The 23,981-nt window shown below is 59.2% G+C and overlaps 2 protein-coding genes and 1 long non-coding RNA gene across 6 annotated transcripts; 1 reads left to right on the top strand and 2 right to left on the bottom strand.

Moving 5' to 3' along the window:
- Positions 1 to 158: 158 nt before the first annotated feature.
- Positions 159 to 7,513, bottom strand: LOC310880568 (Krueppel-like factor 8). 4 transcript variants are annotated; one of them, XM_083796636.1, is made up of 5 exons: positions 7,399 to 7,513; positions 6,077 to 6,662; positions 5,385 to 5,511; positions 5,150 to 5,286; positions 159 to 3,983 (listed from the first exon to the last, which is right to left on the bottom strand). In XM_083796636.1, the coding sequence occupies exons 1-5, from the start codon at positions 7,423 to 7,425 to the stop codon at positions 3,802 to 3,804; spliced, it is 1,059 nt and encodes a 352-aa protein (XP_083652762.1). In that variant the 5' UTR covers positions 7,426 to 7,513; the 3' UTR covers positions 159 to 3,801. The 4 variants fall into 4 exon arrangements, with proteins under 4 accessions (XP_083652762.1, XP_083652764.1, XP_083652763.1 ...); XM_083796638.1 differs by having other exon boundaries at positions 5,385 to 5,487; XM_083796637.1 differs by having other exon boundaries at positions 6,077 to 6,650; positions 7,399 to 7,504.
- LOC310880572 lies at positions 6,844 to 10,774 on the top strand. Its single transcript, XR_014571765.1, has 2 exons — positions 6,844 to 7,103; positions 8,277 to 10,774. It is a non-coding gene; the product is annotated as an uncharacterized lncRNA (long non-coding RNA).
- On the bottom strand, positions 10,721 to 21,961 carry LOC310880569 (ras-related GTP-binding protein A). Its single transcript, XM_083796640.1, has 9 exons — positions 21,806 to 21,961; positions 21,106 to 21,205; positions 20,099 to 20,165; positions 18,882 to 19,104; positions 16,889 to 16,984; positions 15,695 to 15,817; positions 13,543 to 13,634; positions 12,510 to 12,625; positions 10,721 to 11,269 (listed from the first exon to the last, which is right to left on the bottom strand). Exons 1-9 carry the CDS (start codon positions 21,830 to 21,832, stop codon positions 11,172 to 11,174), a joined length of 942 nt encoding a protein of 313 aa, XP_083652766.1. The 5' UTR covers positions 21,833 to 21,961; the 3' UTR covers positions 10,721 to 11,171.
- Between the last annotated feature and the right edge of the window lie 2,020 nt (positions 21,962 to 23,981).

Genomic DNA, 23,981 nt, shown 5'->3' with positions numbered 1-23,981 from the left:
GGAAACTGGGGGAAAATTAGGGGAAAAAGTTTGGAAGGGCAGGTGTGAGGGCGCTGGGCTTTCCTGCTCGGCTCTGATGGACACGCGAGGCAATTATGGCCGGGGTTTTGTGCAATTAGGCTCTTTCTTTTTTTTTTCCTTTTACAATTATGCATGTGTTTTTGCTTTTCTTTTCTTTTTTTTTTTTTCAATTATGCCTGAGGTTTGGGTTGTTGGTTGTTTTTTGTTGTTGTTGGAGGTTTTTTTCTTTTGCTATTATGCCTGGTGGTTTTTGCTTGTTTTATTTGTTGTTGTTGTTTTGTTTTGTTTTGTTTGTTTGTTTGTTTTTGCATATATGCATGCCTGGCTTTTTTCAAATTATACTTTTTCTTTTTTTTTAATTAAGCCTGGTGTTTTGTAGTTTTGGATTTATTTTGTTTTTTAACTTTAAAAAGAGGGGCAAAAGGAAAAAAAAAAAAAAAAGAGTATGGAAAGCCAGAGCACCGTGGGAATAAAAATCGCCTGATTTTTGTCCTGACCCGAAACCAAAAAGCCATCCCTCCTGCGGGCCCATCCCCAGGACGCTGGGCAGGGGGCCTGGGGCTGCTCCTGCCCTAAGGCCTGGCGGGGGGGGCGGCCCCGTCCCCGGGGCCGGTATGGGGGGCTCCTGTCCCTGCTCCCCCGGCCATGGGGGGCTTCTGGGTGCACCCACAGGCGCCTGAAACCGGGCGATGCCAGCGCCCGCTGTACCCAAACCCGTGCTGAGCATCCCTGAGTCAGACCGGAGCGAGGGGCAGGAAAAGCTCTGACCATGGCCCAGGTCGAGAACCGAAGCTTGGGTCCCCCCTCCGGTGCCGGGCACCCCCGCAGGGTGCTGCCCCGTCCCGGGAGCACCCACCTCTCACTGCACGGCCCCAGTTTTCCTCCCCTCGGGTGCAGCAGGGGGGACACGACCCCCAGCGATCCCTTTCACCGCCAGCGGCAGACAAAGCCCTGCAGAGCTGCCGGGGCAGCCCGCTCCCCCGCTGAAACCCAAAACCACCTCTTCTGCCTCTTCCTTTTCCCTGCCGGGAGGCTGGCGGCCATCAGACCCTTCCTGGGAGCCCTTCAAAGCGCAGCAGCCGCCCCTCCTGCCCGGCCCCTGCTAAACCAGTCTGGTGAGCGCGGGGCCGGAGAGGCCCCCTGGGAACCCAGGCCGAGGAACCGGGGCGAACCCCACAGCAAGGAGGAGGACGGGGGGGCTCAATCATCCGTCCTCCCCGCCTGGAAGAGCGATCGACGCCCGATTCCCACGAGAAAGCCAACAGCCAGAGCTGCCCAGGCCACCCAAAGGGGGTCGTGCACCTGCCCGGCCTCCATTTGAGGTGCAGGCGGGTTGGAGCATCCTCCTGGGGCGCTGGGTCCCGTGGTCATGTTAGCACGGCGCTGGGAGGGCTGTGGGACCGGTGATGAGCCCAAGCTGGGATACGTGTCCTGAGGAGGGAGCAGAAGACACAAGGATGTGTCTTGAGGCCACTGAGAGGCCAAGCTGGGTCGGGGCCGGGCTCCACTCGCCCCAAAGAACATGGACCTCCCTGGGGGTCACCTTGCTCTCGGCCTGAGCGCACCATGCAAAGGGGGCTTCTGGTGGGCACTGGCTGGGCTTCAAGGAGGTACTGGGGGCTCCCAGGCACGTGGGGAAGTCACTTGTGGGTGCCGCAGGGCTGAGATGCAGATCCGCGGTCTCCAGAACAGCTCGTGGAGGCCTGTGGGGTCAATAAGCTTGGGTAGGCGCTGCCTGGAGGCCACGAGATGCACACCCCCCTGCATAGGCACGGTGGGGTCCCGGCAGCCTCCCCGGGGACCCAGGAGCAAGAACCCCACCAGCAGCTCCTGGGTGGTCACTGGGCGAGTTCATGGGGCCGAGGCAGGCCTGAAGCCAGCCCATGGGGCAGGGCCCACGGCCACTATGGGGCCGGGACACCACAACACAGCTCAGGGAGCGGGTGGTGGCCCCAGGCCAAACGTGGATGGGTTCCTGGGCCCACAGGGGTGTGTGTGGAGGCCCCATGTGAGGCTGCTCAGTGCAATTAAGGCTAATTAGCGCCACCAGGGCTCTGCACGGCTGGGAAGCATTGGAGCCTCATGAGAGGATATTAAGGGAGGAGGCAGGAGCCCAGCAGGGCTTGAGCACCTTCCTCAACCACCGCAGCCTGCAGAGGGGACCGATGTCCGTGGCCTTCCTCCCAGGAGCTCCTTCCCACTGCCAGCCCAAGCCTCCGCCATGGGGGAAATCCCTCTGCCAGCACGGATACGGCCGTGCCCCACTCAGGGGCTGCGGGTGCCGGGCCCAACCCCACGAGAAGGTGGGCGAAAGGCATGAGCTCAGTGGGGGCCTCCTCTCAGGTACAACTGCAGGTACAACTCCATTTTTCCCCCCTTTTTGATTTTTTTTTTTTTTTTTGCTTTTCAATAAAACCTCAGAAGAGGACCTCGGGGGTCCGGGAGAGGAGATGGTGAAGCCCAGAAACGTCGTTTGACCCAGCTCAGCCCCTCCCGCGGCGCAGACACACACCACCAAGCTCCTCCGCTTCCAATGTTATTCCCCTGTAGAAAAACATCAAACGGTTTTGTACAAATATCACAGCTCAAGAGTTTAAAATCTCACGGTTTTAAAACAAACAAAGGGGAAAAAAATGAAAAGAAAAAAAAAAAAGAAAAAGCCCCCACCCCAAACCCCATCCTGGTCTTGGAAAACAGCAGATTCGCAGGACAGACCCCGGACGGGACATCAGTAGTGCTGGCCCCCCAGGGTTGTCACAGCCTCCCCTTTGGGGGTGCGGGGGTCTTCTCGAGGCCAAGGCAGGGAAGGATGTGGGGGCTCCCCCCCGCCCCAAGGAGCCGGACCAGCTGGTGAGCATGGGCAGGGGGCAGGATGGGGACATGCACACACACGCACACAGAGGAAAAGCCCCCAAGAGGGCCCTTTTTGGCGGCCATGGGGCTCTGCCCCCCCTCCCCAACCTCTAGGGCAGCTTCCTGGGTAGCTCCCCGGCTCCAACTGGCCCTGGGGGGGGGGGTCACAGCCCCCATCACCCCTCCCCTCCCCACCACCCCAAATCCTGCCACCCTCCCAGCACCAGAGCAAGGGCGACCCCACAAAAATCCCCATTACCATTACAAAGAAAAGCGCGTGGCCACGGTCCGTAGGGAGGCTGATGCCTTTTTAAGTTAGAAACGGTTCGACTGTCCCATAGTCTCCAAAAACTGCGAGCCGGCACCCCACCCCCTCCCACCCCCCCTTAGAACTCCAAAAATCACAGTTCCACGTTCCGCAAAGTTTCCCTTTTTTCAGCGGTGGCGGTCTCGGTTGTGGGATGGGGCTTTTTTTTTTTCTTCTCCTTTTTTTCTTTTTCCTTTTGTACCCCCCGCTTGCTTTTTCTTTTCTTCCCGGCCCCCAGCAAGTCCTGGGGAGCCCGGCGTGAGCCAAGGGGGGGCACGGGAAGAGGCGACACACGGGGGGGGGCTCTGGGCGAGGCGGGGAAGGAGGCTCGGTGGCTTTCCCAGGTGGAAGGAGGCAGAGCGGAGGCACGGAGGCCTCCCCGCCTCGGTCCTCGCCACGTCCCCACGCTGCTGCCCGCGGGGAAGGTGAGCGCAGAGGGATGGGCAGGAGGCTGCTGAGAGCCGAGAGGAGCCCAGGAGGAGCCTCCAGGTGCTGCTGGCGGGGAGGAGAGGCCCAGAGGAAGAGGAGGATGCTCCAGAGGCCATCCCACGCTGGTGCTGGGGCTCGGTCCCTGCAGTCCCCGGGGTGCGAGGCCGCCGCGCCTCCGGTCGCCGCGCTCCTCACATCATGATGTGCCGCCGGCGGTGCAGGGCCAAGTGGTCGGAGCGGGAGAAGCTGCGGTCGCAGTCCGAGCAGCGGAAGGGCTTGATGCCCGTGTGCTTGCGGAAGTGCCGGGTCAGCTCGTCGGAGCGGGCGAACTTCCAGGTGCAGCCCTCCCAGGTGCACTTGTAGGGCTTCTCGCCTGCGGGGGGGAGCGGGGGGTCAGGCAGCACCGCACCCCCGCCCCGGCACCCCCACGCCGGCACCTAAAGTGGCAGTGCGCTCTCTACTAGGTGCAATACGGTAGTGCCCCCAAAGTGCTTGCGGAGGCGCACCAGGTGAAATACGGTAACGGCCCCGAAGTGCTGGCGCCGTGCTGGGGGGGTGCGTTAGGTGCAATTCGGTAACTGCCCTAAAGGGGTGTACGGGCGTGAGTTGGCTGCGTTATGGCACCGGCCCCGAAGTGCCGGGGCCTACGTGTGTCAGGCGCACCGTGGCGCCGCCCTACAGCCGCCGTGCCCCCTCATGGGCGTTACCCCGCTATCTGCCAGCCGCAGGCCGGTGCCGCCCCCACACGGAGGAGCTCCGGGGCGGCTGCGTGCGGGGTGCGCGGCCACGGCACGGCCGGGGCGAGGCTGCCCTCGTGTGGCCGTGCGCTGGGTGCGCTACGGTAACAGCCCTAAACCGGGGGGATGCGCGCATATTAGGCGCATTACGGTAGCAGCCCTACAGCGCGCGGCGCGCATACTGGGCGCGTTACGGCACCACGCCCGGAGCGGCCGCGCCGTGCCCGACGCCGCCGGGCCCCTCCCACCCCGCCGCTGGGGGCGTGGCCGGCAGCACCTGGAGGCCCCGCCCCCGGCCCGAGGCCCCGCCCCCGGCCCGAGGCCCCGCCCCCCGGCCCGAGGCCCCGCCCCCCGACGCGCCCAGAGGGACCCGCGGGGCCCCAGGGCGGGGCACGGGGCTGGGCAGCGCCCGCCGCCCCCAGGGACTGCCCCGGGCTGGGAAACTGCCCCGGGCCCGGCCGGGACGGCCCCGTCACCCCGCTGCCCGCCACCCTGCTGCCCCATTAGCCTGTCAGCCCGCTGCACTGTCACCCCGTCACCCCACTACCCCGTCACCCCACTAACCTGTCACCCTGTCACCCCACTACCCCATTGCCCCGTCACCCTGCAGCCCCACGACCCTGTCACCCCGTCGCCCTGTCGCCCCATCACCCTCTCACCCCGTCACCCCGCTACCTTTTTGCCCCACGACCCTGTCACCCCGTTACCCCATCATCCCACTACCCTGTCACCCCGCCACCGCGCTGTCCCGTCGCCCTGTCACCCCGCCACCCCGTTCCCCTCTCCGCCGCGGCCCCGTTACCCGTGTGTATCCGCCGGTGGGCTTTGAGGTGGGAGCTCTTGGTGTACACCTTGTTGCAGCCCTCGAAGTCGCACTGGTGGATCCGCCGCTTCTTCAGGTCGGGGGACTCGAGGCGGGGCAGGCGCAGGGTGGCAGGCCTGGGGGGGGGACAGGGACAGGGATGGCTGCGCCGTGCGCCCCCCCGGCACCCCACCACCCCCCTCCTCCCGGGGCCGCGTCCCGGGGCCGCACTCACTCGCGCTGCAGGTCCTGGAAGGGCGCGGGGCCGCTCTCCGAGGCGCTGTCCTCGCTGTCGCTCGGCATGTCCATGGGGAACATGGCGCCCGGGTCGATTTTCACTGGGGGGGGGCGGGAAAGAAAAGCTATTGAGGAACAAGGAGGGATGGGGTCAGGCCGGGAGCGCAGGGCACGTGGAGAGCTAACAGCCCGAAAACCCGCCCACCGCACCGACAGGTGGTGTCATGGCCCCCCCTAAAAAATTAATGGCAGTTTGGGGACAGGGGGGAACAGTGAGGTACCCGTGTGGGAACGGGGGGGCAGCTTGGGGATGCTGCTCTCCACCCAAAGGTGGGGACATAAGTGAGACATAAGCTCCCTCGTAAGGAGGATGGGGACATTTGGGGGGGGGGGGGACCCAGGCCACCCAGCCCATAAGGAGGCAGGGGATGGGGACACAGCGGGGACAGGGGACATTTGGGGGGGGGGACACTGAAACTGGAGCCACTGTGGGTGGACAGCAGCAGGGTGGCACCGCTCCGTGTCACCCGCCCGGGACAGGCACGAGGCCACCGGCACGGGGACACCGCTGTCCCACGCCACGCCCTGGGGGACTCGGGGGCAACTTTTTGGGGGTGCCGCCCCACGCCACGTCGTTGAGGCCTCGTGTGTAAAGCAGGGGGTGTCCCTGTGGCGTGCGGAGCCCCTTACCGGAGCCGGTGTTCTTGCCGTCGCCCCCGATGAGCGGCACGGTGATGGCGGTGACGCCGTCGGCCGGCATGGTGGTGTAGACGACCGGCAGGGACTGCACCACCACGGGGATGGTCTGCAGGTTGCCCATCTTGCTGGGCAGGTTGACCGAGGGGATGGTGTGGATGACGTGCAGGATCTGCTGCCCGCCGCTGCCCTGCGACGACGCCAGGATGGAGCCGGGCGACAGCACGGCCGGGATGGCCGAGGCGGCCGAGCCCAGCGCCGGGGAGGCGATGGAGACGGTGGGCGCGGCGGGGACGGGGGGCGCCACCAGCAGGGGCGACGAGTGCACGGGGGGCGGCGGGGGCGGCGGCGCCGGGGGCTGCGCGGCGGGCGGCGGCGGCGGCGGGGCCTTGGCCTTGTTGAGGGAGAGGTCGACGGGCTCGGCCTGCGGCTGCCCGCAGTCGGTGGCCAGCAGCTCCTCGGGCGGCTCCGTCTTGATGTCGGCCAGCAGCACCGGGGGCTCCAGGGGGGGCTCGGCCAGCAGCGAGGACGAGCTCATCTTGGGGGGCGCCTTCCCCTGCTCCGCGCCCTGGAGGTAGCGCTAATTAATTAATTAATTAACGGGGTCATTAATTGCCCCCTCCCCCCTCCCGTGCCCCCACCCCGCCCCGCACCTGCTCCGGGCGCCACCAACTGCCACTGCCCCCCCCCCGCCTTCGTGCCCGGGGGCGGGGCCTGCGAGGGGCGGGGCCTCCGGGTGTGGGCGGGGCCTGCGAGGGCGGGGCCTGCGAGGGGCGGGGCCTGCGAGGGGCGGGGCCTGGCCGCGCCCCGCCCGCCCCGCCCCCCTCCCCCTCCCCCGCGCCTTAAAGGGGCCGGGCCCTTTAAGACCAAAGGGCGGGGCGGGGCGGGGGGGGAGGGGGCGCGCGCGGCGACGTCGCGCCTCGCCCCCCCCCCGCCCCCCCCCCCTCCCGCCGTGACCTTCCCGGCGCGCGCTCCCCGGAAGCGGGGCCGCGCTTAAAGGCGCCGCCGCCGCCACCCCGGGGTGTGTGTGGGGGGGGGGGCACAGGGCGGGAGCCGCCCCCGCGGGGACCTCGCCCCCCGCGCCCCCCCTCACAAAATGGCCCCCGCCGCACGCCCGTCCCGCCCCCGGCCGCCGCCCCGGGAAGGCCCCGGGAGGCCCCGTGCGGGGCGGGGCGGCACCTGCGGGGCCCGACCGGGCCGGGCCGGGCCCCCCCCCGCCCCCCCCCCCCAACCCCGCGGCCCCTTTAAGAGGCCGCGCAAGATGGAGGCGGCCTCGCCCCGCTCCCCCCGGCCCGGCCCGGCCCGGCCGCACTCACTTTGCCGTGCGCCTCCTCGGAGCGCATCGCCGCCGCCGCTGCCCCGGGCCCCGGGCGGCGCCGGGCGGGGCGGGGCGGGGCGGGGCGGGGCGGGCCGGGTGGGGCCGTGCCGGGCCGGGCGGGGCCGGGCCGGGCCGCGCCGCGCCCACGGGCGGGGAGGGGCGGGGCCGCCACGGGCCCCTCACAGGGAGCGGGGGGGGGGGAAGGGGGGGGGCGCCCCCAAAAGTGACGTCATCGCCGGCACCAGCCAATGGGCGGCGCCCCCCAGCGCCCGGCCGTTGCCATGGAAACGGGTGCGGGGGGGGGCGCAAATTGGAGGGGGGGAAGTAGGGGGGGTGAAATTTGGGGGGGTGGGGGGGGCGTAATGGTGTGCTGCCCCCGGAATCGGGGGGGCTCCCGGGGGTGGGGGGGGTGGGGAGAGGTGGGGGGGCGGTGGGGTTTGGGGTGAAAAATGGGGGAATGGGGACTTGGGGGGGGCCTGGAGCCGCCCGGAGGGGCCCAGCCCGTCCCCTGAGGGCCCGGAGCCCGCCCCCAGCCCAGGGGGAGCGGGGGCACCACAGCGCTCCGTGCCCGGCCCCCAGCAGGGTCCCCGCCCCGCCCCGCCCCGCGGGCCCCACCTCGGCTCCCGGCGCTTCGCCCACCCCTGAAGGCAGCAGCACCCCGCCAGGAGGAGGTGAGGTGTTGCTGCCCGGGGAGACCCCGAGAACAGCCCAAGGAGCCGGGGGCCCGGCCCCCTTCCTCGCCAGGTCACCAGCAGCTCCCCGGGACCCCTCACAGCACGGCAGGGACCGACTCCTTTCAACCCCCTGCAAAGACTTAAACAAAAAAGCGTGGTTTTTCTTTTTTTTTTTTTTCTCTCTCTCCCCATCTCTGCTCAGTTCACCTCAGGTGGCAGGAAGGAAATGGTTAGAAAACCCACGAGGAGCAGAGAGCCCCGGCGCGAGGCGCGTGCCGGCAGGAGGCACGGTCGGAGGGGCGGCCGCGCTCGCAGCAGGTCCCCCTGAGCTGGGAGGCTCCCAGACAAACTGGGCCGGGAATTCATCGTGTCTTAGTCCCTGCTGTGACACTTCTGCCAGCGCCAGGGTCAAGCCTGGGTGGCAGAGCTCCAAAACCCCACAGATCTGGCTCCCTAGGGCCAGCTCTGCGTGTAGGATGCCTGAGAGTGAGAGCTGGAGCAGGCATCAACGTTTGGGGTGTTTTGATAGCAAAGGCCTCCAGAGCTGCCAAATTCAGGAGGGGCTTCCTGCTGCGAACTGGGAGCGTCTGGTGGAATGCAGGAGGAGGGCGATCCACCCAACCCCGCCGCTCTGACACCGCCGGGGGACTCTGGCAGGACCCCGAGCAGCACAGCTGCACTGACCTCTGCTGGCAGCGACCGACCCCAGGCTCGGAAAAATTCCTCCAGGTTTGGCTTTTTGGGAGAGAGCCAAACAAAATACAACGTGGTACCGTCGAAAGGTAAGTCGGCCACCTCGAAATAAAACCGTCATCTTATTTTCATCGACGCTGCGGGTGTCTGACAGCTCGCGCAGAGCAGCACTTCTGCCAGAGAGCAGAAGGAAAACGTCGGTCTCCAAAGCTCCCCCAAATACACACGCCTGAAGAAAACGGGTTTGCGTCAGAAGCACTTCAGCTCCTGTTGTTGTATCAGCGGCCCCGGAGAGGCTTCAGCCAGCCAGGGTACCTGCGAGTGGGTTTGGCTCCATCTGTTCCAGATCAGCTCCCTTCACACCCGTTCATTACCTGCCTCCCCCCCACCCCCCACACTTCCCCCCTTAACGCATCCCACTTCCACATGCCAACAGCCCGTCCCCCGAGGAGAGCCGGCGGCGCCTCCCGTACGTACGGAACACGAGATAACCCCCCCTTGGTTCTGTAACCATGGGAATGAGGCAGCATTTCCCACCGTCCCGTCCCCCAGCTCTTGCAGGAGCGGCTGCCTGCTATGAAGCAGTGCCCTCAACAGAAGGTGTTCAGATCCACGCTGGAACCACGGCCGTAAGCCATCTTCTGCTCTCCCCAAGTCTTGAAGCTGCCTCCCTGGTTGCCGCTCGGAGGCATCCGAAGTCGACCTTCCAGGGGCTCCACCAACGTACGGAGGGGCAGCAACGCATCCATCCTCTTGCTCCGCGGGGCAGGGCTCGGGCACAGGAAGCCACGAAGTTCCTCCGAGCGGAGCGAGAGCAGGGGCTGACCTCATCGAAGCGCTCGGGGAGCACCCGCGGGACGGAGCTGTGGCTGCGTCCCGGCTCGCTCCAACCCGCCAGGCAAAAAGCGACCACGCCGCGGGCAAGGTTCGGTGTCCCCACAGCAGCACGGGCACCGCGTGCACACCTGCGAGCACCGAGGACAAAGGGAAACCCTCCGCTGCATCCCCAACCCATTCACGAGCTCCCCAGAAAGTCAGGCGGCTGAATTTTTAATCGGCATCCAAGTTCCTCTCCCACGGGGACGCTGACTTGATGATTCTCATTGGAAATACACCCAGCCCTACAGATCACAAATACATCTGCTGAGTAGGCGGTGCAAGACACGGGTGTTTAATACTGCAACGATTTAGAACCGATGGAAGATCTCGTGCGCAGCCCAGCCTCAGCTCCCCAGCTGAGATATGCCCTTTAGCTCTGTTCTCACATAACAGACTCACCCTTTCAGATTTTTTCCGAGTGTGTGGGCCAGGGATACAGGGGAAAAGCGTGATTTTGAGAACACAAAATGGAGAGCTAGGCTCGGAGTTGCCACACCCTTTTTTATACAGTAATTTGATGCAGCGAGAAAAAAAAAAGAAGAGATGCTGACAGGCATCAGCTCCCACCCAGCAAGTCAGAGATTCCCCTAACTCAGTGCTCCTGTTCTTCCTGTGTTTAATGGAACCGCGCACAAAAACTCATTAAAAAATAGACGGTACTACAGCCACAGCGGTGCCGAACGCCGTCCAACTGGCCCGTCACGAACACAGCTAATATAGCTCATGCACACACAACCCACAACAACCACGTTCCACAATTCCTACGTGCCCACGTCAGCCCCGGCAAGGAGGCCAGGCACGCCAGGACTATCTCGCTGCCCTTGGCTCCTATTCACTGCCACCTTTCCATCACCTTGGGAAGTGTCGAGAGGCCAATGTCATCCCCACTGCTTCACCCGTTAGGTGAATTTTGCCTTGACATGGAAAAAAAAAAAATCTCAAGTGGAAACTCTGGAGTGACCTTCAGCTGACACTCCCCAGAGACTGGGGAAGGGGAAAGGCAGCGAGGGCACGTCTGCTTGCCAAAGCTGCCCTAGGTTTTAGAAGAAAGAAAGCCCACTTTGTCCAAAGCTCTAGGATCTGAAATCCCCGGTAGCAAAAAATTTATTTTCATGACTGAAGACAAGGAGAAATTTATAAATGTATTCTAGCAACCTACCAATAAAATAGTAAATACTCCATCCCTGTGATTTATACGATCACCTGGGAGCAGAACATCCAAAAAGGCTCTGCCATGTGCCACTATGACAACCAGGAGCATGAGACCACGTGCACATCACCTGTCCTTACTTCTTCCCAACCCCACACACGCCAGGAAGTCTCTTTTGAAGGTCCGCAGTGTATCCAGACATCATCCGAGTGACTAGTGTCCAACGTTAAAAGGAGAAACAATAAAGAAGATTGCGGTGGTAAGCAGCACACTCATTTCAAAGCCCACAAAGACATCCACATTGTTAGATTCTCCTAAAAAAGTAGTTCCAATTCACTTTTTCTCCCCCCAAAGACCACATGCGTCGGCCAGTGTTCAGCGCATGAGCAGGCTGTGCTTTGGTCCATCCACTCGCTCCAGCTTCTCGAAGTGTTTTCTGGCGTTGCGGATGTTGATCAGCGTAGCTGCAGAAGCTAGGACAGAGAAGGGAGAAAAAAAAGTTAGAAGGGATGGGCAACCAAGTCCTCAGAAGCGCTGCCTGAAAGCTGCCTGAGGACAGCGGTTATCTGAGTTCCTATCAGCAGAACCAAATCAGAACCCTGGGTGGTTTGGGTTCGTGTTGCCATGCTAAACTCTGCACCATGACTGCAGGACAAAAGGAGGAGTAAAGCCCCGTGCTCAGCAGAGGGCAGAAGTGTTCTACAGCTTTTATTTACGCTGACTAGCACTAGATTTCACTTAAATTTGGAGAAGTGACGCCGCGTGAAGCCGGCGCTCTTCCCTAATGCTCAGAGGGTACCAACATCCCGATCAGCAAGCCCCCGTGTCAAGCCTACTGCTCCCAGCCGTAGGACACGCGGCGCTGGGAGGCGCGGGTTGCTCGCTGGTAGCAGGGAGACACAGAAAAGAGTCAGGACAAGCTACGGTCACGCAGCTTGTTCACAGCAATAGTTACAGAAGTCACTTCAGCTTCTCATTTGCTGCTCAAGCACAGTAATATCACAGCTCAATAGTTCACCCAGGGCCGCAGGGTTCGCGCAGGTTTTCCCTAATCCAGTAAACCCTTCAAAAAGAGAAGGACAAGATTAACAACTGTCGGCCACACAGCTGCCCAGGTCAGCGTGCCTTAAGCACCTCACATTTTAACAGAAGCAGCTTCAATCGTGAATATAAAAACAGTTAAATATTCAGGCCGTGCCTCTGGCACTGCTGGCCGCAAGTCGTTAAGATAAATAGATGCTACTATAATTAGAGCCCTTGCCCACCAAGACGGTTCAGGCAAGAAGAGCAAGAACCCATGCATAAACCGTCTCTGTTTCCTTTCCAAAAAATCACCGTGGCTGCCAAATCAGCGCAGCCCAAAATAGGCTATTAGACACGACCTATTAAATCAGGTCACATCTGCTACAGCGGTTCCCCACCGTTGCTACAATCCTCCGCTGGACAGCAACAAACAGCTCGGCGGTCACGGCACGCTCCGCTCCTCCTGCGAGGTAAGCCGCTGCTGAACCACCTTACCTTTCCCCCTCTGCTCAGACAGGGCAAGCCAGCAGGACAGCAGAGCCCTCCGTACCTTTAAATACAATCCTTTTTATTGCTCTGTCTGCTGTTTGCCGTGTTCCAGCAGGAACGCATTCTACGCTACGCTCACCCAGCTGTTTGTCCCCGTGTAAAACAACGGCCACCCACAGGCTCATCTTTGCTTCAACTTACGTATTGAAGGGTCTGACATAACCACCATCACGTATGTGTTTGATGTGAAGATGTCAATAAAAGCAGCAAAGTTAGAGTTCCTGACTTCCATGCTCTGGAAAGAAGCCGCCAGCTTACTACAAGGGGGGGAAAAAAAAAAAAATGTAATGTTACTGTAACAGTGCTCACAAGTTTCCCACCCCATCCCCAACGCCCATGTTCAGTGCTGGAAACAAGAAGCACTGCTTGCCAAACGGGAACTTGGCCACCAGGTGAGGCTACAATTTATTTTTAAGAAGAAACCCTCTAGCTTTAGGCTTAATTCATCCACCAAGGGCAGCATAAAGCCATTTAAGTATTGACTGACGACGGTCTGTAACTCGAGATACACAGCTCCGCCGCCCCTTTGAGGACACTGTGCCCAGCATCACTTGTCCCACGGATTAACAGCTGTCACTCCCCAGGACAGTTTCACACCCTCTGTAAGCAAGCACAAAGCTGAAGTATCTAGAGGCAGCTCTGCAAAGCATGCTGCTGCTTCTCCGTCCTGTTTGGGCTCTGAACGCTTCCAGATGTTGCTGACAGACTGTGGAACCTGAGGGTGGTTCAAAAGACAAGGTACTCTGAAGTAAGCTTTCTATTTTTCAGTTCAAAACACTGATAAATAAGTGCTTGCAAGCCCCTTCCTCCCAGGCCAGGACGCTGGTACGCAGCCTGAAGCGAAGCCCTTCACCTGAATTTACACAGCACTGCTAACTGCCTCCAGCTCATCAGCCCGGTCCTGGCACTTCCCTACCTTGCCCAGGAGAAAAAGGCCTCGAAGAAAACGGTTGTTTCAAAACAACCCCCTTTCAACGATCACCAAAGGAGGAAGTTATGAAAGACAACAAGAAACTCAGACATTTTTGACCACCGTGCTTTCTAGAAAGCAATTTAACTGAGGCATCTCCTCCTGCTGAGGAGGTGTAAGACTAATGTTCATTTGGAAAGCTTCCTTGTTCCAGTGTGACACGGAAATACCTGCTCGGGGATCTTCCCCACTAAACCAGCTCACCTGCAACTTAGTTTGAATTGTTTAATAATGTTGCTGATTTTCTCAAATCTGTGGATATCCCGCTGTTCTTTGCACTGATAGTGAGAAATGACCTGGAAGGCAGAAAAAGTGCAGAGTTAGTCATTTATTTCAGCACAGCGCTCTCACGCTCAACAGCAATTACGAGAAACGGGTGGTGACCAGCACAGGGATTCCCTTTGCCTTTGAAAACCATTCGCAACAACACTCGTGGTGCTTTCAGGGCCAAGCAGGATTCATGCAGTCAGGGGGAGCCCTTCACAAGTGCAGGCGTGTAAACACCCAAGAGGCACTCCTGTCCGTTCGGGGGTCTGAATACCCCAACTTAGTACCATTTTATCTCGATGTAAAGCACAATAAAGCGCAAAGCGGGGTGGGGAAACGTAGGACGGTCACCTCGTCACCTCGTATAGGGCAACCTGACACCTGACAAATACTGGGGCTAAGCCTGGCACCCTGCAGGTTCTCGAGGACCGAACCTGAGAAGCGTGCAGCTCTGCAACACGTGGGACGCGCAGCGCTGCTCGCAGAGCCAAAACAAGCTGTTCCTCTCTGGCTACGAACAGTGGCACAAAGGCGGCTGGTTTCCTAGGGAGTTCTCCCTCCACCAATTAACTGAGTCACACCAAGACTGTGCTAAGCTGCCCGCGCTCAGATCCGCTCCCCTCCCTCCCCTCCCACGCAGCAATCCAGCAGCAAGGTGCAGACCTTCGTGCTTGGCTGCAGAGGCTGGAAAGATCAAAAGTTTTCAGGAATCCTCGCGCGGTGACCCACGCCTGCCTCTCCCCAGCCCCTTCCCCAGGGCTGGCAGCCCACACCCCTTCACTCCCCAGCCAAACTGCCGACAGGCTGAGAAGGGTATTTACTGCTTAAGGGGGAATCACACATCCAAACAGTTGCATTACCTTTGTTCCCACAGAAAAACCAAAAAGGAGCATTATTTTAACAACATTATGCTACGAGCTTTAAGCTCAGAAGAATCAAGAAATCAACTGCTACAGGCTCGCAGGAATTAAGTTGTGAGTTCTTTCCCCCCTTCCTCAAGCACCTTAAAAAAAGGTACTTATTTCCTACTTTTAAGCCTGTCCAACTGTTCCTACAGACACAAATTTAACCATATTCAAGAATCACATTCATACCAAAGCCTTCACTACATGCAAGCTCTTTTCTCAACTCTCCAGGTTTTCCTGTTACTGCGCTGCGAATACAATTTCAGAATAAGATTTCACTTCAGGAGTAAGGAGGCCCTGGGGAAGTTTAAGTGTAAGAAAACAGTGAGAAGGAGAAAGTCTTTAAAAGTCATCATCACACTGAAAATCAGTACAGAATTTTTGTAGCAAAGAAGTAGTTTTCAGTAAAAAAAATAAAAATGCAGGTTTTGAATGCACATAAGCACTGTTACCTACCACAAAGGTGGAATTATTTATTATCTACACGAGTTCTAAAAGCAGAACTTGCCAGAAATGGCAGGTGCCTAATTCTGACAGTTGAAGTAAGAAAAGTAACGGCACCATCACTTCAAAGTCAGGCCTTTGCCAAGGACAGCACTCAATATTGAGATCAGTTTCTTCAGGTCAGCAAGAGCATTGGTACAAAGCCCGAAGGAACCAACCTAGACACTAAGAGTACGGAAAGACAAGCAGCAGTGGGGGTTTAACCAACACGTTTTACCACAGCAATCCAACTGCTAGTGATCCTCTATCCATACTTAAGGTTTGTAGAGCATCAGGCACTTGCAAAAAAGGAATCAAGAACAGTTAAAGAACAGTCGAGAAGGAACTGAAAAGACTTTTTTTTTTTCAAGCTAAAGAAGGCTCTCGTCCTGTGCAGAAAGGAATTCTCAAGAGTCCCATGGCTGACAACAGAATGGGGATATGAAACCCTCCCACAGCTTGGAAGAGGGAAATACCAATCAAGCCCTGAGCTCAACTGCTAGACGTGGAAATTTTGGGAAGGTCACATGAGCCATGCAGTCCTGTCAGCTACTTTCAGTATCACAAGGCCTGGATCAAAGCCTTCTGCCATCTGGTGCTGGCACCTCTCTCTGGGCAACCGCCACAACAGCACTTTCCATCCAGGGAACTCCGTCCTAGGCTGGGCAGAGGAACACGAAGGGCAGAACAGCTGTATTCACCAGGAAAGTGGCTCTCTCAAACAGAAGCACTTCATCTGCCTCGATGATCTGAGCAAAGTTCCTCAGGTTCATTTCCAGCTGCTGGACGTTGGGGATCAGCTGATAGACTATACTGGACCAAGCCTGTCGACAAAGAAAGACAAGAAGGGCTGCATTAACACATCAGCCACCCTCCTGATAAGCTGGTGACGTTTCCCCCTACTGTTCCCAGAGGTCTCCTACCCACTCGGTACTTACCAGAGCCTCCTACCACCCCGCTGCCCAGTGCCAAGCCAGGCCAAACCCGAGGGCACAAGGTCTGCAGAGCTCCAGCAGGGCTGCGTCTGGAGCAGCGCGGGTTTGCCTGTTTTTAAGCAGCTCAAACGGAGCAACGCAGTCTGCTAACCGTTAGGGATGCCTGCAGGACACAGGCTATGCTGCGGGGAAGGCCAGTTTCTAGAGGGAGCTGTGTGCAGGCACTGTGAGGGGTGATATCTGGCACACGGTACAGGATCAGCCTCAGCCGGACCTCATCCTACGCTGAATTTAAACTGCTTTTGGATGGATTTGGCAGGATGGCGAAGTCTGCCATCTGACGTCCCACTGAAGCCAAGAGAAAGAGGTCCTCACCTTCTGACTAGCAAACCATCGCGCTGCCACCGCTGCTTATCAGCAGCTTATAACGTCCGTTTGCTCTCAGTGTAGCCCAGGTAGCACTTACCACTCTCACACCTTAAAGACTTCTGACACTGCAATGAGGGCTGACCAACAACAACAGCAAAAGGAAAACCAAAACCACCACCACCAAAAAGCCACCCTCACACACTCCTGGAAGCAAAGTAGCAAAGTAAATTCCCAGGATGGTAAATGCCTAAGTACTTCAACTGTAATGTGGGGAACAAACAAACAGGAAACAGCTCCTTGCTGGCTACTCATGACTAAAAGATGCAGAAGGTCTTTCTGAAGTGGCTAGGCAAAGTGTTTAAGCAGCGTTAAAGTGACACCGCAACTCCAACACGTGGAGGAGTTTTACTTTGTTTTTTAATTTAAAATGCTGATGCCATTCACAACAGCTAACCTCCACAAGCAGGAGTCAGTGCAGATCTGAAGAGCAGTCAGTAACACAGCAGTAGCAACTAACCACTCACCTTCCTCGTGCTTGTTTTCAAGTGGGGAGGGGAAAAAGGTCGGGTGCAGAGGGGATGGTGTACAAACCTTGTAGAGTGTCTCGTCCCAGATGGAAGTTCTAAAACAAGCACATTCCAAGGGACGGGAAAGGCGCCTCAAGTCTTCCTCACGCTCCTTAAAAATCTGGGAAGTAAAAAAAAAAATAGCAGTTGAGTGTAAATATTTTTTCCTTTGTGTGGTTACTGACTTGCTCTTCCAGCACACATTTCAAACAGAACTCAACAACGCACAGCACTGGGGAAAGAAGAGCAGCAGCGCGTGCTGGCTAGGACAGGCTGCCAGAAACCCCTTCCGCCGGGGCAGCAGAGACAAGCAGGCCCTGGCTGTCTTGCAGTAGGAGGCTCAAACCTCGGATAACCGCGGTATTGTGGAGCAGAAACGGAAGCTCATGTGCATGAGTTTTAGAGAGGACCTGAAATCTGACATCCCCCGGCCACAAGCAAAAAGCTGGGTCATTGGGAACAGGGTAGAAGAAAAGCACTAGAGAATTTCATCAATAGGAACTGCATTAACACGGCAGCTCCGAGGCTCACGTACAGCCTTCTCCCAACAAATTCTGCCCTCGGAAGTTTGGGTTACGAGAAAGGAAGGGGACAAAGAGAAGACAGCCTTGCACCAGGTTCCTACAGAAGTGGCAAAAAGGCAGCAAGGCAGCCAGCACTGTGCCCCTGCACAGTGACTGCCTTCACCCCAGCTTACTGCTTTTAGGAGCATGAGGAACAAGCTGGTCTTCAGGAAACGCTGCACAGGCCAACAGCGACCCTGTGGGGCCTGAGACGGCGAAGGTTTAAGCGAGATTTACAGGGAGAGTGCTTTGGCCCAGGTCAAGCGTTTGCAGGAACAGCAGATTCCGTAAAACAGACCTCGATGACTGCGCAGCGATATGCGCTGGAAATATAACCAGAGGGAGGCCCCCTCCCGCCTGCCCACCCCCCACTTCAGGGCTCAGCAGGATCTGCACAGCTCCCTAAAACCAGCAGCTGTACACCAGTCCCGGAACAACGCAGGGCACAACAGCATCAGGAAGGTTTTAGACTCTCCCTTCAGCTTGCAGGGAAGGCAGGTGGAAACGAGGAAGAGGTCCTCAAATCGACCCTACGAACAAGCCCTTGGAGCTGGTTTTGCAGATGCTCACCAGGAGCCAGAAGAAAGTTTCATGGGACTTCTTGCAACAGCCTGAGGGGCCTCCGGACTTGCTGCAGGCCAGGCAGTGGCCGAGCAGCCAGGGGTGTACTCGTCAGGCAAAGGTGCCTAAGCCACGAAGAATTTTTCTTCTGGTATCAGGAGCTGGTTGCTTTCAGTCACAGCTGAAAAATTGAGGCTGGTAACACCCAATATCCTCCAGTCTCCCTGCAACCTTCAAAAAGCTCTGAAGAGAGCAGAAAGCACCAAACCCCGCGGAGAGGCTGACCCACGGCCTTTGCAGGATGCCTCCTGGAGCTCGGGGGCGTTAAACTGAGGTGATCTCTGGGCAAGCAGCCACGCTGAACGCCTCGGGACAGAAAGCAGAAGCACCGACTGATACAAACCGCTCCCTAGTTAACTGGGAAAGCGTCAGCCCTTGCTTCGTTAGCCTTTAGAACCCAGCTTATGTGGGATCGAAAGCGAGAGCTGAAAAGAAACCAACCATCACTGCCATCACCACAATCCTCAAAGGCACCCAAACGGCTAAAGGCAACTCCAAGCTTGCTGGATTTCCTTCAGGCCTACCTTCCTTCCCCGCCCCCCCGAAGGTTTGCCGAAAGCATTAGAACCGGAGCTATGAAAGCAAAGGCTTAGAGCAGCTGTCACTAAAAACCATCAGGTCTCTTCTCCGCTGGATACGTGCAAGACGCAGTACTGACACACAGTTTGGAAAGGGAGGAGGGGGCTCAGACAATTCTTAGAGACACCTGAGAAGCTCTTCTAGGACCAGCGCTGATGGGGCTGGATTTGAAGTACAAAACAGCAACGTTACACAACGCACAGACAAAAGAAGCTCTCTTGGAAAGCATTTCTATGGCAACGATCAGCTTCTCACCAAATCCCGCTGATCCTCCTGCACCAAGTCCATCTTGTGCACCAGACAGAAGATCTTTGCGTCGGGGGAGTTCTGAAGGATCGCCTCCAAGCACGACTGGTAGTAGTGCATGTCCTTCTCCAGCTCGCGGCTCTCCACATCGAAGACGTAGATGAGGACTTCCACGTTGCGGAAGATGTTGTCCCGCTGACTGGTGAAGTAGTTCTCCATAAACGTGTCCTGGCTGAGGAGGAGCAGAGCAACAGAACCACGAGACCCCCGTCAGAGCCACCACGCTCGTTCAGCACCATCAGGGAACGCGCGGTGTGAGAAACACCTCCCGCTAGAGGTTTTGCATTTTTGAGCTACTTTTGGATTCCCCCCAGCACACGGCCCCCTCAGCATTCCCCCCTGAGCAAGGCGGGGTGCTCCCAAGGAGCATCTGCTTTCCAGCGTCCCAAGGGAGCTGCAGCTTCCTGCACAGCACAGCGTGCCGCTCAGGGCTGCTTGGGCACGATAACACGCAAATAAAGCTACGTCGCCGCTGCACCTGAGCTGGCTTTTTGAAAGTTGCATATAAAAGCCGCAACAGCTGTACAAGTATCAGTGCAGCCTCTTGTTACAGGACTTAAACCTGTTTTAACCAACTTTCTCTGAAAATGGCTCAGACAAGGCACGAGGACGTTAGACCCGATGAAGCTTAGCAGAGTTTGACAGCTCTGCTGAGGCGCTGTCAGCAGGAGCACGTTCTTTAAAAGGCTGCTTCCAGGGACCCCAGAGCCACCACCCATCTTCAGTGTCACCTCTCAGCGTACACCTCGCTTGGGTCAAGCTGGCGATAAGCAGTCCCAAAACCAGCACCGGTCCCAAAACCAGCACCGCCTCCAAGGCCACCATTTGCAAGGGAAAGCCCAAGCGAAGGGCTCGGGCTCTTTGCCAGCAGAAGAAAGCAGCCAGCAAGGAAAGGGTGGGCCTAGGCCTTTCATGTGGAGGTAGCTCAGAGACTGCAGGCAGGAGGCCAGCCTCCTTCCACCCACACCCTAAGATGTGGGATCCGCTCTTCCCAGAGCTGCCCCACCAGTTTCACAGTGGCGAGCAGAAAGCCTGCTCCGCTCCTGCCACACACGAGAAGCACGCCGGTGCCTTCGGGGCAGAAGGCCCTCTGCTCTCGTTCCACCCCCACCTTATTCACAGAGCAGGTCCCCAGCAGCACCAGAAGCAGGAATTAAAGTACCTACCCTCCACAGTCCCAGAGGTTTAACACCAGGTTTCCTAGGAATCTAACATGGGAGTGCTCCACATCGACTGCAAAGAGACAAGGAGCAGATTACCGACCGCGCCACACACCCAGGGCAGAGCCGCCTCCTCGGGCAGCCCACAGTTCTTTGCAATTCAGCTCAGGGTTATTAAAACTCCGTCTGAACAGCACTGCTGCGTGCAAACCTGCAGCAGGAGGCACTGCGGGTAAACACGGCTCCTGGAGTAACCCAAGCCCTCCTGCCCGCCCGCCCGGACGCTGCTCTGCTGAGAAGCAGGGCAGGTGGCTCCTCCGTCACAACACCCGCTGGTCTCTGTGATATTTTAAGCACGGCACTAGCCCCAGCACATTCTGCGAGGGCTTAAACGAGCCTTAAAAAAACACAAACAATGTAAACTTTATGAAGAGACCACACCTACAGCAACAAGGGGGCACGCGCCAGTCAGACATTAAGTCCTCACGGATCCCAGCAATTCGAGGCTGTTGCAGAGGGCTTTTTCATTTAGTGCTTCTTTACATCAGTGGCTTTGGCAAGGAAAAGAGGCAGAAGGCACTAATTCAGACTGGTGCCTTCCCCTGCCATAACCATGGGTGCACAGCAAGATCACCGTGCCTCCCGCCGGGCTCACGATCAGCACGCTAAGGACAGGGAGGCCTCAGCACCAAAAAGGATGAGGAGGCGGCTCTGAGCACACCTCCGATAGCAGGTGTGGCAGCAACAAAGGTTGCTCCCTGATCCCCCCCAAAAAAAGGAAGGATAAAAGTCCACAAATAAAGCGGCAGGACTGGATGCGGCGCTCAGTGCTCCTTCCCCTTTCACTCCAGCCTCTACCTGACCTCATCTGAGCCACGGAGCGAAGGTCGCCGCGAGGTGGGAGCACACTCCTGCTGCTGGCACAGGACAGGAGAGGCCGGGAGCAGCCTCACCCCTCGAACAGACAGCATCTGAGCCCCAGGAGTTTCCAATTCGTACAAGGGAAGCCTTACTTGTGGCACCCAGGCGCCGTGTGTCCCTGGCGATGTAGTTTGCAAAGATAATGGACCTCATGCTGGTCTTCCCAGACCCGCTTTTACCCATCAGCAGCACCTGGGAAGACAAAAGAAGACAGAATTAGCTACCGCAGAGCACCAAGCCCTCCGCAGCTCCCTCAGGGCTGACACCTAACAGCTGGGGCACCCAAAGGCCAGGCCCCTGGTACCAGAGGTACGAGCGGTGTTACTGAACAGGCAGCCCCCTAATACCTCCCTGCACCACCTCCTCTTAGAGTCACTTTTATTCCGGGTCAGTCACGTCGCTGCTAACAGCGATTCCAACGGCAGGACAGGGAAACCTGCGCGTGATTCACTGCGCTGGCTCCGGCTGGCTGCATGCGGCCCCCCCGAGCTCGGCCAGCCCGCAGCCCCGCACGGCCCTCTGCCCGCACAGGCCGCCGCAGCTGCGGCGAAGGCAGAGGGGCCCGACCGAAGCCAGCTCGGTCCGAAAGGCCCCAAGGCAAGGCGACCGCTCGCCCGCTCTGGCACTCCCCGCTCGTTCCTCCTGCAGGCCGGCACCGGCGGCTCCCCGGCACAGACCCTGCCCCGCAGGAGGCTCCCGGGGCCCAGCCCGGCCCCGCCCGCCCGGCCCCGGCCCCGGCCCCGCCGCTCCCCGGGGCCGGGCCCCACAGCCCCGGAGCCCCCCCCCCCTCACCTTCTTCTTCATGGCGGCGCTCGGCATCCCCCACCTGCGGGCACAGCACGGCGGCGTTACGCGGGCCTTACTCCGCCCTTACTCCGGCCTTACGCCGCCCCCCCCGCCGCGGCCCCGCCGCCCCCCCCCCGCCGCGCTCACGGGACCCAGCGCTCGGCGGCCGCCGCCGGTCACGTGAGCGCGCGCCCCGCCCCTCCGCCTCCACGTGATGCTGGGCGGGGGGGAGGGAGGGGGTGGGAGCGAAGCGCGCGGCGCCATTTTGGGTGCGGGCAGCCCTCAGTGCGTGTGCACGGGGGTCCTGCAGGGGGCGCCAAGGGCCGCGCCGGTTGCGCAGGGCTTAGGGCGGGCGGAGCGAAGTGCCCACAGCGCCTCCCATATGGTCTAGCGGTTAGGATTCCTGGTTTTCACCCAGGCGGCCCGGGTTCGACTCCCGGTATGGGAAGCTTCAACTTTTTCTCCGGCGATCGCGCACCGACACGGGCCCGGGAAGCTCAGAGGGGCACTGAGGGAGGGGAGCGCCCACGGCCGAAGTGCGCACGATGTAAGCCCGCGACACGAGCCCGAAGGGGGGCGCTAAAGGAAAGCCGCCACAATAAGACAAAGGAAGGCCTCCGGGAGCCGGAGGGCAGCTCCGCAGCCCAGCCCGTCCCACCGCCGTTGCCAACCGCTCTCCTTTTGCTAACTGCGCCCGGTAACGCCCCGGCCGCGGCCGCCCTGAGGGGGCCCAGCACCGCTCAGTGCGCATGTCCCGACCTGGGCCCATGGGGGGGGCAGGGGGCGCCCACGGGGCTGTGCGCATGCGCGCTGCTGTCCCCTTGTGCGATGCAATGTGCGTGTGGTCAGCGCTCCATGACAGGGCCGTGCGCATGCGCACCGCCCCCCACACACGTACGACGCAATGCGCATGCGCCAGCGTGCCGGCGCGGGGCCGCGAGCGCGTGTCGCTTACTGCCCATGGCATGAGGCAGCACGCATGCGCACAGACCTCCCCCGGCTTGTCAAGACGCGCATGCGCTTCGCCCCCGGCGCCGCGGGTCGTCGAGCATGCGCCTTCCCCTTCTCCAGGCGTGAGACGGCGCGCATGCGCGGCGCCGTCGCGTCACCGCCCCGGCACATCTCGGTGCGCATGCGCCTTCCCCAGCGTTACGGGGCGGGGCGGCACGCGTGCGCCAACGAGCGCACCTACGCGGCTCGGGCAGCGCGCATGCGCACGGGTGGCGGCGGGAGGCGGCGGGAGGCGCGGTGCCCCCCCCTGTGGTGGCGGGGCGCTGTGACAGGAGGGAGCCTCAGGGCGCGCCTCTGCGGTGTTATTCGCCCAGTTCGTCAGGAAACGCTCAAATAAACTTGTTCGTCCGCCTTCTCTGTTACTTGTCGCCACTTACCGTGGGCTGCAGCCCCACAGCACAGAGATGAACTTTGAATTCCCTTTAAATGAGCTACTGCTACATCTAAGCATCATTTTTACCACTACCTTTTGTTTTTTTTCCTTAAAGGACAGGCCTTAGCACACCACTCGCTGTAATGCACTGCAGTTAAGCCCTTTGGAGATGGCAAAAGTAGTGTTTAAGCTTTGGTTATTCAACAGGCAGTCCCCTAACACCTCCACGTACATCTTTTGTTAGAGTTATTTTTATTCCGGGTCAATGGTGATACTGCTTGCAATAATTCTTATGGGAAGAAAGGAAACCTGTGTGATTCACAGAATCACCTAGGTTGGAAGGGACCTCCAAGATCACCAAGTCCAACCTCTGACCTAACACTAACAAGTCCTCCAATAAACCACATCACTAAGTTCAACATCTAAATGTCTTTTAAAGACCTCCAGGGATGGTGACTCAACCACTTCCCTGGGCAGTCCATTCCAATGCCTAACAACCCTTTCAGTAAAGAAGTTCTTCCTAATATCCAACCTAAACCTCCCCTGGCGCAACTTTAGCCCATTCCCCCTCGTCCTGTCACCAGGCACGTGGGAGAACAGACCAACCCCCACCTCGCTACAGCCTCCTTTAAGGTACCTGTAGAGAGCGATGAGGTCACCCCTGAGCCTCCTCTTCTCCAGGCTGATTCACCACTGTGCGGTACTCAGCACCTGGTAAACATCCAGCACGCAGCTCTCCCCTGGCTACTCAGGAGCACCCAGCCAGCAGCCTACCTGCCCCCAGTCACCAAAATGTGC

This window comes from Anser anser (genome assembly GCF_964211835.1).
Source record: "Anser anser genome assembly, chromosome: 13".
Lineage (NCBI taxonomy): Eukaryota > Metazoa > Chordata > Aves > Anseriformes > Anatidae > Anser > Anser anser.
Note: the sequence above shows the minus strand (reverse complement) of the source record. Positions and strands in the feature narration are given on the sequence as shown.